This window comes from Camelina sativa, chromosome 15 (genome assembly GCF_000633955.1).
Source record: "Camelina sativa cultivar DH55 chromosome 15, Cs, whole genome shotgun sequence".
NCBI lineage: Eukaryota > Viridiplantae > Streptophyta > Magnoliopsida > Brassicales > Brassicaceae > Camelina > Camelina sativa.
This window is the reverse complement of record NC_025699.1, coordinates 17,984,269-17,997,073: the sequence shown is the minus strand read 5'-3', so window position 1 is coordinate 17,997,073 and position 12,805 is coordinate 17,984,269. Positions and strand designations below refer to the sequence as shown.

At 37.2% G+C, this 12,805-nt stretch overlaps 1 protein-coding gene across 1 annotated transcript; it reads right to left on the bottom strand.

Annotated features, from left to right (window-relative positions):
* Nucleotides 2,979-5,090, bottom strand: LOC109129226 (probable H/ACA ribonucleoprotein complex subunit 1). The gene is made up of 2 exons (XM_019236980.1): nucleotides 3,543-5,090; nucleotides 2,979-3,312 (listed from the first exon to the last, which is right to left on the bottom strand). The coding sequence occupies exon 1, from the start codon at nucleotides 4,265-4,267 to the stop codon at nucleotides 3,908-3,910; it is 360 nt and encodes a 119-aa protein (XP_019092525.1). The 5' UTR covers nucleotides 4,268-5,090; the 3' UTR covers nucleotides 2,979-3,312; nucleotides 3,543-3,907.

Below are 12,805 nucleotides of genomic sequence, written 5' to 3'. Positions count from 1 at the left end.
GTTTTATTTGGTTATCCGCAGTTATTGATTGTTGTTAGGATGTTAGTGGGTATGGGACCACTAGTAAATTAAGGTATAAAAAAAAAAACGAGAAGGGTTGTTTCACATCAACACATGTCATCACACTTTTACATGTGTCATTGCCAGGTTAATAAGTGGTATGACTCATAACTTGTTTATTCCACTATAACTAGGAATTGTACAAACATGAGTAAGAAAGTAGAAATTGAGTAAGACAAGAGAGAGGAAGATGTAATAATAACATGTAGAGAGAAGAATTTCTTTCACTTACCTCTCGTCCCTTTCTCTTTATTATTATAGTGTATATAGTTATACATACATATACACATATACATATACAATATAATATAATAATTATATGTTTGAGTTATGTTTTATAACACGTTATCAGCACGATGTCTTTACCGCTGGAGCTTTTACGAGGTAAGTAAATTCATATTGTTTCGGTTTATATTTATAAAACATAAATATTATAGACATCGTGAAATTATACATTTTCTGGATTAATCGTCATAAGTTGTAGGTGTTGCCTCTTTAACGATCAAATCTATAGCTAAATGCCTAAATCATATCCGGATAGATCGTTAGATATATGGTAGGCTCTGCCTCCTTCACGATAAAAAAAAAAGCTATGTCTTTTCCGGATAGATAGATCGTTTTATATGGTAGGCTTTGCCTCCTTCCAGATCTAACAAAAGACTATGTCTTTCCGGAAAGATCGTTAAAAATGACAGGCTATGCCTCCTACACGATCAATATAAGGCTATGTCATTTCCGGACTGATCGTTATACATATAGAGGTTCTGCCTCATTAATGATCAAATAAAAAGCTTTGTCTTTTATGGATTGATCATTATATATGATAGGCTCTGCCTACGATCAAAGAAAAGTTATGTCTATTAAATTCTTATATATAAGGCTATAGCTCTTAATTTTATTTTCTGAATTTATATGTTTGTTTATTTAATTTTATTTATTCGTAAAGAATAATTATATGTGTTATATAAGATTTAAAGACAATGAAATGTCTTTAATCAAAAATATATTTCTCTTATGAGAATATATTAAGCACATGTCAATATATTTTAGACAGTGCAAAAAATAATTGGATCTAGATGAGCTAGTCTCTCGATTTCCAAAGACATCAGATTCATAATTATCGATGTCTAGTGTTCTCCAAAGTCTCAAAGAAACTCACAGAGTTATAAAGATATTTTGTCTTAATAAAATTATTATGTAGAGACTATAAATAAATATGGTATTGCAAGATCGACCATATTGGAGACATGCATATATATAATTATATCATTCCAAAACAAAGATGGCAAAATAATATTAAATATGAAATATTCTAATGCTTCAAGTATAGCATTACCGATCAAGCCATCCCGGTCAATCAGTGATATTAAAAATTATTGAGAATTTGTTCAAAGGAACAAAAGTTCTTTCAAAAGTATTGCATGTCCCCATTCACATTTCAAGAGGTTGTAAGCATTGCACTTCATTCATATTTCAGGTAACATCTAATTTATGTTGAATTTATTTAAGTTTATTTAAATTCATTTAAATTTCTATTTATTGTTTATGGATTTGATGGTTATATACCTCCTCCTTAAATATGCAGTAGGCTATGCCTCCATAATCATATATTGTTGGTCCATTCACCATCCTTTTGGATTAACAAGCTCATTGTATATATATGATGGTTTGATTTCCTTAATAAATCTCCAAATTAAACCCCAAATATAACTGATCTAAAAATAAGATTCGATTAAAGGTGAATGGACATAAAAGTCATCATCTTGAGAGGGGATAATACTAATCTCACATCTTATAAGGATCTAAGATAATAGACATAACCAAAATCGGTATGTTATTGATCCTAAAGTGGGATTCAGTACGAGATGATTGAACTCCAAGAGTTATCATCTCGAGGGGGAGATTTCAAGGAATCCCACATCGACAATAAGTCGATAAACTTTGGTGAATTTGACACCCCAGAGCGATATAACTTTGGTGAAGTCATATCATTTAGTTTATCACATATATATGTCGCATATGATAAAGTGGAACATCCATGATGTTCACTCTTGAAATGAGCTATAATGAATCTTTCATAGCGCAACTCAAAGATATTGTAAAACGGCTCTTGGTGATTTAATCTCCATGTTAAAACTTGGAAGATGCAGTTTTGCATGTAGTAAATATTATATATGAGGCCAACATTTTATAAAGAAATATTTCTCCCATGTTATATATTCATGGTTGGAGATTAAATATTTCTCATTTTGAATCTTATGGGTGTGTAATATATATTTTAAAATGCTCTTCCACACCACATAAAAATATCATCCACTGAGGATGAAATATATAGATGCTGGAGATGCACTAGTAAAAATGACTTGTATAGTTGCAAAATAATGTGTAGCTATAAGACGAAATGCGTAGCGAATAACTATTTGTTACAGGTTTGAGACAAAAATAATTAGTAACTATTTACTCATAGCAAAATTACACCTCATAGCAATCTGTAGCAAGTTGCTACAGATTAGATACACATTAATATATAGCTGTTTGCTACTACTTAATACAATTATCTACAAAGTTTAGTTACAACTTGCGACGAGAGTGGTAGTAGCAAATATTCACAAAAAACAACAAATTTTTTGTGGATCCAGGAATCACAAACAGCTACAGGAATACTCGTCGTTACTTACTTACAAATTGTTGCGTTTTAGTTGTAGCAGATTATTGACAGTTAGCTTCAAATATTGCGTAATAAAAAATCTACGGATTGTGACAATTAATTTGTGACCAATTAGCAGCAAAATGTTTCGTATATTCCGTAAGAAATTGTTACAAATGGCTTCGAAGTCATTGGGTAGAAATAGTATTGTGGCGAAATCGAAATGTAAGTTTGTTACGGTATTGGTTATTTGTGCTGCAAGGTTTATATGTGATGCAAGGTTATCTGAAAATATACATGGAAACGAAAGTACACGATAGATAGAAAGAGTTTGACCCCAAAAAAAAAGGTACATAGAGTTTTATAAGCATACAACAGACAAAAGATTACAGAATAGAGTTTTAAACAATAGAACAGAGCAGAGTTTTAATCCAAAAGACTACAGATCAGAGTTTATCACAGCCGTAAAAAGATTGTTAAGAAAGCTGAGAAAAGAAGTTTATCCAAAGAGGGCATTACCTACAAGCTCTTTATCGTCATCGTCTTCTTCCTCATGAGACTCATCCCCCGAGACCGAAGATCCTCCCATTCTGAGATGGTACCACCTATTGAATGGATCATTGTTAATAACTGTTGTCATAAGCACTAATATAGTGAATCTTTTAATACATTGTGTATGTGCATTAAGCAACCGAAAAGTTAAACATTATCAATAAAACCAGTAAACTGTGTAGAGTTAATGTACGATGAACAATATAATGTATAGAGTAAAATGAAACAAAACTTAAAGTAAGTACGAAACTGATCCAAATATATATCACTGAGAAAATGTTACCTTATAGAACAGCTCATCCTCCTCAAGCCGAGTCAAACCTGTGCAATCTGAATCTCCTTGTGAGGCGTCACCCGATGTTTGAGAGATTGAATCAATCTGTCTTTGAATCTCTTCTTCGATCGACCTCGCCTTTTCATCCACAAAAGTGTCATCAGCTTTGCGGTGAGTCTCTCTGAGAATGTGAAGCAAGGAAGACTCAATCCCTTCCTTTTGTCGCTATAAAACACATATCAGTTACAATCACAATACAACTGGAACTATGTATCCTTCATCAAACATAATAAACTCATGGTCAGTGTATAGTTACAATTAACTCTCGAAGCTCCTGGATTCTTGTGCTAGTAACGCATCAAGTTGCTGATTGTTTATTCCCCTTCCGCCATGTCCACCTCTCTGCCCTGTCCGTGAATTCTCCCTCCACCGCGTTCACCTCTGCCGTAAGTCCAACCATCACCACGACCTTCACCTCTGCCACCACCACGACCTTCACCTCTGCCACCACCACGTCCACCACCAAAGCCCATAGCAAAAGCACCAACAGCACCTTCACTACGACCTTCACCTCTGCCACCAATATGACCAGGACCAATAGCAACACCACGTCCTGCACCACGACCATCACCTCTGCCACCACGTCCATCAGCACGGGGACCACCACCACCGCCACGCAGACCACCTTCACCCACGACCTGGACCAGCAGATCCACCGGAACCTTGTGATCCATTTGGATTCATCTACCGTGATACATCATTAAGAAATAGATCTATGAGTAATATAGACAATGAGTTTCTAGAATTCAAGAACAAGAACAAAAAACTTATATAAAGAATATCTCTCTTTTATTAACTTTAGGAAAACTCTCTCAAAAACCTAAAACTCTCAATCTCTTATGGTTTACCACACTTTGGCAACTCTTTATATATAGAGAGCTAGAACACACTTTCCTAATCCAAAATAGTTAAACTAACTTATTTAGATATCTCCTAAATAAAACTATTCCTAATTGGATTAGAGTTTCTCCTTTTCCATTAAGCCGCTTGCTTCTTCTTCAAGCTTAGTCCAACAATCTCCCCCTTTAGCTTGAAATCAATCTCCGACAAATCATGAACTCCAACAAGGTCCCTTATTTCCTTGAACTTGATCCTTCCTAGAGCCTTAGTGAGTATATCAGCCTTTTGCTCACTCCCTGGTACATGTTCCACTTCTATAAAACCATTTTCTACACACTCTCTTATGAAATGATACCTAGTGTGTATGTGCTTGCTCCGGCCATGAAATACTGGGTTTTTAGTGAGAGCAATAGCAGAACTGTTGTCAATCTTAATTACAACCTTCTCACATGGTTATCCCATGATTTCTCCAAGCAAGTCTTGTAGCCATAAGGCCTGTCGTGAAGCTTCGGTTCCCGCCATGAATTCCGCTTCACACGAGGATAGAGCAACGGTTTCCTGCTTCTGTGAGCACCAAGATATCGGACTTTCCCCAAGGTAGAACACATGTCCTGTTGTGCTTTTTCCATCATCAGGATCAACATTGTAACTGCTATCACTATAGCCTACAAGTTTTGGTACTCTAGGAGCTGAGCGNCTGCCACCACCACGTCCACCACCAAAGCCCATAGCAAAAGCACCAACAGCACCTTCACTACGACCTTCACCTCTGCCACCAATATGACCAGGACCAATAGCAACACCACGTCCTGCACCACGACCATCACCTCTGCCACCACGTCCATCAGCACGGGGACCACCACCACCGCCACGCAGACCACCTTCACCCACGACCTGGACCAGCAGATCCACCGGAACCTTGTGATCCATTTGGATTCATCTACCGTGATACATCATTAAGAAATAGATCTATGAGTAATATAGACAATGAGTTTCTAGAATTCAAGAACAAGAACAAAAAACTTATATAAAGAATATCTCTCTTTTATTAACTTTAGGAAAACTCTCTCAAAAACCTAAAACTCTCAATCTCTTATGGTTTACCACACTTTGGCAACTCTTTATATATAGAGAGCTAGAACACACTTTCCTAATCCAAAATAGTTAAACTAACTTATTTAGATATCTCCTAAATAAAACTATTCCTAATTGGATTAGAGTTTCTCCTTTTCCATTAAGCCGCTTGCTTCTTCTTCAAGCTTAGTCCAACAATCTCCCCCTTTAGCTTGAAATCAATCTCCGACAAATCATGAACTCCAACAAGGTCCCTTATTTCCTTGAACTTGATCCTTCCTAGAGCCTTAGTGAGTATATCAGCCTTTTGCTCACTCCCTGGTACATGTTCCACTTCTATAAAACCATTTTCTACACACTCTCTTATGAAATGATACCTAGTGTGTATGTGCTTGCTCCGGCCATGAAATACTGGGTTTTTAGTGAGAGCAATAGCAGAACTGTTGTCAATCTTAATTACAACCTTCTCACATGGTTATCCCATGATTTCTCCAAGCAAGTCTTGTAGCCATAAGGCCTGTCGTGAAGCTTCGGTTCCCGCCATGAATTCCGCTTCACACGAGGATAGAGCAACGGTTTCCTGCTTCTGTGAGCACCAAGATATCGGACTTTCCCCAAGGTAGAACACATGTCCTGTTGTGCTTTTTCCATCATCAGGATCAACATTGTAACTGCTATCACTATAGCCTACAAGTTTTGGTACTCTAGGAGCTGAGCGTTTAAACACTAACCCGAATGCGATTGTTCCTTTAAGATATCTTAGGCACTGCTTCATTGCGGCTCCATGTGATATCTTTGGATCTTGCATGTAACGACTCAGTACTCCCACACAATACGACATGTCTGGCCTCGTGTGTAACAAGTAACGGAGACAACCAACGTTTCTCCTGTAACTTGTAGCGTCGATGCTTCTCTCTTCTTCTGACTTAGCCAATTTCAAGCCTGAATCCATTGGTATGTGGACTGGATTACAGTCTTTCATTCCTGCATCTTCGAGTATCTTCAGAGCATATCTTTGCTGATTGAGCATTATTCCTTCTTCATACTGATAGACTTCAATACCGAGGTAGTAAGTCAAATGACCTAAGTCACTCATCTAAAAGGTCGACGACATCTCCTTTTTAAACTCACTTATGACATCCACGTTTGTCCCAGTGACAAACGAATCGTCTACATAGACCGCTACAACCAACAAATCACTCTTTACCGTTTTATGATACACCGAAGGTTCTTTAGAACATTTCTCAAACCTGAGATCTTTGAGAATCTGGTTCAACTTACTGTTCCAGGCTCTAGGTGCCTGTCTCAAGCCATATAATGCTTTATTAAGTTTGTAAACCTTGTCCTCAAGTCCCTTTTCTTCGAATCCTTCAGGCTGCGTGAGCTAGACAGTTTCTTTCAATTCACCGTGGAGGAAAGCTGTTTTGACATCCAAGTGATGGATCTCCCATTCGTTTGTTGCAGCAAGGTTGATGAGCATTCGAATTGTTTCAAGTCTCGCTACCGGTGCAAACACCTCATCAAAGTCTATCCCTTGTTGTTGTACGTAACCTTTGGCAACGAGTCTAGCCTTATGTTTATTGATACTTCCATCGGATTTACGCTTAAGTTTGAATACCCATTTCAAACCAATCGGCTTAGCTCCGTCCGGAAGGTCCACAAGGTTCCATGTATGATTCTTTACGATCGAACTTATCTCATCCTCACAAGCCAAAATCCATTGCTTTGACTCTTTAGCTTCATTAAAAGTCCTTGGTTCATCATTTAAACACATAAGCAGTCTTTCTCCTTCCTCCTCTGCGAACAAAACATAGTCCTCGAGGTGTTTAGGCCTAACACTCGCTCTAGATGATCTCCGCAAGAGAGGAGATGATTCCAAAATCTCTACCCTTTCCTTTGGACCGCTTGTCTCAGAACTCTTGTCAACCTGCTCTGTTTCTGAATGCTCTGTTTCTGAATGCTCTGTTTCTTCCTTGTCATCGTCAGTTTGAATGCCATGGTTTCCAAATTGTCCGAAAACAATACTAAAACTCTCATCAGGATTCTGCACATTGTTACTTCCCCAGCTCCATCCCTTTGTTTCATCGAATACCACATCACGACTTACTACTATTTTTCGGGTTTGTGGGTCTAGGAGCCGATATGCCTTAGAGCCCGGTTCAGTACCTAAATGTATTAGCATACGTGATCTATCATCAAGTTTCTTTAAGTGTGGCATTTCAACTTTTGCGTATCCAACACATCCAAAAACTTGAAGATGGTCTATGTTAGGCTTTTTGAATCGTAAGGCTTCATAGGGTGTGACATCTTTGAGAGCTCTTGTAGGAATTCGATTAAGAAGATAGGTTGTGTGTCTGATAGCTTCTCCCCATAAGTAGTTAGGCACACGCATATGCTTCATAGTGCTTCTTGCCATCTCCATCATAGTCCTATTCCTCCTTTCCACCACTCCATTTTGTTGTGGTGTATAAGGTGCAGTGAGGTGTCTTTTAATACCAGAATCTTCACAATACTTATTAAATTCTTGGGACACAAATTCACCACCTCTGTCCGTTCTGAACACTTGTATCCTATCTCCTGTCTCTTGTTCCACAATAGCTTTGAACTTCTTAAACTTTGAGAAAGCATCACTCTTCTCTTTCAACAAGATGGTCCACATGTACCTGGAGTGATCATCGATAAGAACGAACACATACTTATTACCTGCCGACGTTCTTGGTGTTATTGGACCACATAGATCGCCATGGATAAGCTCAAGTCTCTTGGAAGCACGATAAAGTGTAGCTTTGGGGAACACATGTCGTGTTTGTTTCCCGAGTAAGCATGATCCGCAGATTTCCTTTTCAATGCATACTTGGGGAATTCCATCGACAAGCTCTTTCTGTATCATGTTTCTAATTGTCTCATGGTTCACATGTCCGAGACGAGCGTGCCATATGCTAGACTCACTGAAACTTGTTAACAACAGACGTGATGAATCTTGTAAGTTCATTCGAACCTTATAGAGCCTATTTTGTGATCTACTCGCCTTCACCAATAGTTTTCCATCTTGATCATGCATAGTAAGATAGTTTCCTCTCATTCTAATGTCGCATCCTGATTCAGTTGCTTGTCCCAAGCTAATTATATTGCTCCTTATCTCCGGAATGAAATAAACGTTTGTCATTACCCTCGAGTCTCCGTTTCTGTCAATGAATGATATCGAACCTTTTCCTTTGATATCAATTCTTGAATCGTCACCAAATCTAACTTTGCCAGTAATGGAGCGATCAATCCTTGTAAAATACCTCTGATCTCCTGTCATATGGTTGCTAGCTCCATTGTCGAGATACCAGACGTTCTCATCATAACTGTTGGTTTCATAATTGCTCGGTTTGCAGTTCTCTTCATTCAAGTACACTAACTCATGCATTAAGAGTTCATCAACATCTTGTGTGTCTTTGGTGTCTTCTTGAGCTTCCTGAAGTTTCAGCAAACGATCTGGGCAGCTTGAGGCATAATGACCGATCTTATCGCAGCGATAACAAGTTATTCTTGACAAATCTTTTGCTTCATTGAAACGTCCACGACCTCTTCCCCTTGAAGCAAATCTGCCACCACGTCCTCTGCCTCTGAAGTCTCCTGTGAACTCTCGATTACTTGTTACTCTTGATGCAGAGTCCATGTTTGAATATAGTAGCTTACTCTGATCATCATTGATCTCTTCTTCTTCTTCCTTTATTCGTTCCTTATAAGTCTTTAGACGTCCAATGATATCTTCAAAACTTGTTGTATTGAGATCCAACACTTGTTCAAGAGAAGCTACGATCTGTATGTACTTCTTCCGAGGGAGACAATGAAGAAATTTCTTGACCAGCTTCGATTCTTCAACAGTTACCCCCAAAGCAGCAGATTTTGAGGATATCGCCGATAACTTTCCAGCGAAGTCATCGGTAGACTCAGCATCTTTCATCTTGAGGCGGTCAAACTCAGCCATCAGTGTTTGAAGTCTTGCCTCCTTGACTCGTTCTGCACCCATGTATCTTGCGTTAATCGCGTCCCAGACCTTCTTCGCTGTATCTAACTCTCCAACTTGCAGAACAAGCGCTTCAGGTATTGATTGGAACAATAGTGCTGTTGCCATGTTGTTCTTCTCGCCATCATTAGTTCCTTCTTCTATGATATTCCACACCTTGTGAACCTTAAGACAGATTCTCATCTTCATAGCCCAAACCGTATAGTTTGTTGAGGTGAGCATGGGACATTGAATAGAAGAGGATCCTCCTCCTTCTTTAGGTTTTTCGGTCACAGGTATGAGATCGCCCATGATTTAACAATCAAAAGCTCTGATACCAATTCTAGAATTCAAGAACAAGAACAAGAAACTTATATAAAGAATATCTCTCTTTTATTAACTTTAGGAAAACTCTCTCAAAAACCTAAAGCTCTCAAACTCTCAATCTCTTATGGTTTACCACACTTTGGCAACTCTTTATATAGAGAGAGCTAGAACACACTTTCCTAATCCAAAATAGTTAAACTAACTTATTTAGATATCTCCTAAATAAAACTATTCCTAATTGGATTAGAGTTTCTCCTTTTCCATTAAGCCGCTTGCTTCTTCTTCAAGCTTAGTCCAACAGAGTTTCTTATCACTTAAAAGAGTAAATCAAATAAAAGATCTTCCATATTGAAAACCCTAGGTTGAAAAGGAAAAAAAAACCCTAGAGTGTGATATTTGAAAACCCTATTTACTTTACCTTAGCGTTGAATAATGTTACGAAGGGTAAGCTTCTCAGGTGGATAGAGTTTGTCCGAGATTGAAAAAGTGGAGCGGAGATAGAACCGAGAGTGAGCTATGACGATGAAAAAATGAGTCAAACCGCTTTGTAGAGGAGGCAAGGAATCCCGGGAATTAAGTGAGAACAGATAAGGAAGGTGAATGTTGAGAGATTGATGGTTCTCCGTTTAAAACCAAAATTTCAGTGGCTATGGAGAATCAGGGAGAAGAATGATTTGTGAGAGAAGGTAAAGAGGCACACTCTTCCAATATCTATTCTTCAAGAGTTTTCGGCAATAGTCTTCTCTAATTCCCTTTGTTACAAAAGCAATAATTAAACACCCACTTGTGTGAAATTAAACTCTGAAATTGACGTGTTAAGTGTTTAGATGAAGGACAGATGTTGTTAGATTAGAGTGTACAATCTTTTAATAATCAGTTTAATTCCCACTTGCGACATAACAGCAATCTCTGTTTAACATCCATAAGCCACTGGGCCTGATGGGCCTTATACCAGTTTTAAAGTATTATTTCGGCCCGATGGTGAAGCCTTCGTATATAAAAAATTGTATCAAACCCAAACTTGTTTCGCCAATTGTTTTTGTTTGTCTTCTGCAAACATAATCTTCTCCTGTTTCAGATCTCGAGCTACCGTCGTATTATTTCACCTCCTCGATCTCTTTCTACTTTGAACTTTCGTATTTGCTCGATGGAGCCTTGTGTATAAGATTCTCATCTCATATTCCTTCTTCTTATCCACCTTCGTCCACCTCTCCACACTTTTAATCCCCCTTCTCCACCAAGGGACCAACCCATCAATTATCTGTATTCCAAAGTTCACCTCTCGATTAATAAATATGATAAATTTACCATATAACAAACATTCCTTCAGAATACCAGTTACTACGACAACTAAGTTGGTAGCTAAGTTTCATTTTGTGAATACAGTTGCTACGCGTTAAACTTGTAACGTTACCATAAACTTATTGTAGCAGATTGTTACAATAATTTAACATTCTTTTCATTATCTTTAGCTACTTTTTGTGACAAGTTATGTTGTGTAAAACCGGGCTACAACTTGTAGCGTCACATAATGTGTAGCAAATTTCCTACATATTTAAATTGACACTTTCCGTAACTATATACCGACATTTAGTGACACATTAGCAACAAATATTTTTAACTAATGATTTGTCACTAATTAGTAACAATCTGTAGTTATAGTTTGCTACTCTTGTTATCGTAACTATAACCCGTAGCTATATGACCGTGTTTTACTAGTGATGAGTCTCTGCTCTAAAATATTGAGCCATCTTATGAGAAATGTGCTTATTGCAAGGTTTGCATATCATCATGTTGGATGATAAAATTCTCCATCATTATGGGAGAATCATTGAATAGTTTGAATCTTTGAACAAATGAATATAATGAATATGAACTTGAAAGTTCAGAAGTTCAACAAATCACTATTCAAAACATATATTGCAAAAAGCTGATGGATGAGATTTTTTATAATTATTGATCCTCACATAGATAAATATGAACTTGAAGTTCTAAGAAATCTCACATCCCAGCTAGAAATGTTCCAATAAAAATATGTCTCTGGCGGATGACATAGTAAGTCTTTGACACGTATAAAACGTTTATAGACTACTTTGGTTCCTAAGATAAAATCCTCTAAAATAAAAAGGAGAAAATTAAAAAGAGGATTATACTCTCAAAAGAGGAGCAAATGAACTCTTAAAGAGGAGTAGATAGACTCTTTAAGAAGAGCTAATAGACTCCCAGAGAGGAGCACAAAGAATCTTTAAGAGGAGCAAGATACTTCTCAAGAGGAGTAGAGAAACCGATTGATATGGTTAATAACGAAATCAGGTACCTGAATAAGATCATTTATATAATGATTAAAGAGATCTCGGTTAACCATGTCATTACGGGAAATATGGAACCAAAGACATACATGTCGACAATAAAATTATATTGTGTAATGTGATTAATGAGGATCATAAATCTCCGCTCTGTGAGCGTCTAGAGATATAAATTAGCCAATAAAGAGGTAATCAAGTCTATATTAAACTCGTATGAAAGACGAGTAATTTTTGGACTATTGGTCCAAGCATCATAAGGGTATAATTATATATAACAAAATGGTGTGTCGCACCATGTTTTGTTAAAATACCTTATCAAACAAAATGGATGCTATATGGATGACTTGAAATACATCTCATAGGATGCTTGAAGAGCTTATCCCGAAAGATATATGATATCATAATTATGTTCTCGAGAACTCATTGATGATCATCAAAACCTTTAGAGGTTATTTGCAAGAAAAGATCTTGGAAACATCTTCCGAAATAGATGTTATAATAATCAATTCTAATAGAAGTCATATATATATATAGTCATATAATATCATGTATAAATGATGACGAGCATTTATGTATCTTATGAATTGTGCATAGCATTTTCTACTAATCTCTTTGCAGCATAAACTCATTCTCTATGAGTAGATTTTGAGTATGAGTTAAAACGTATCTCC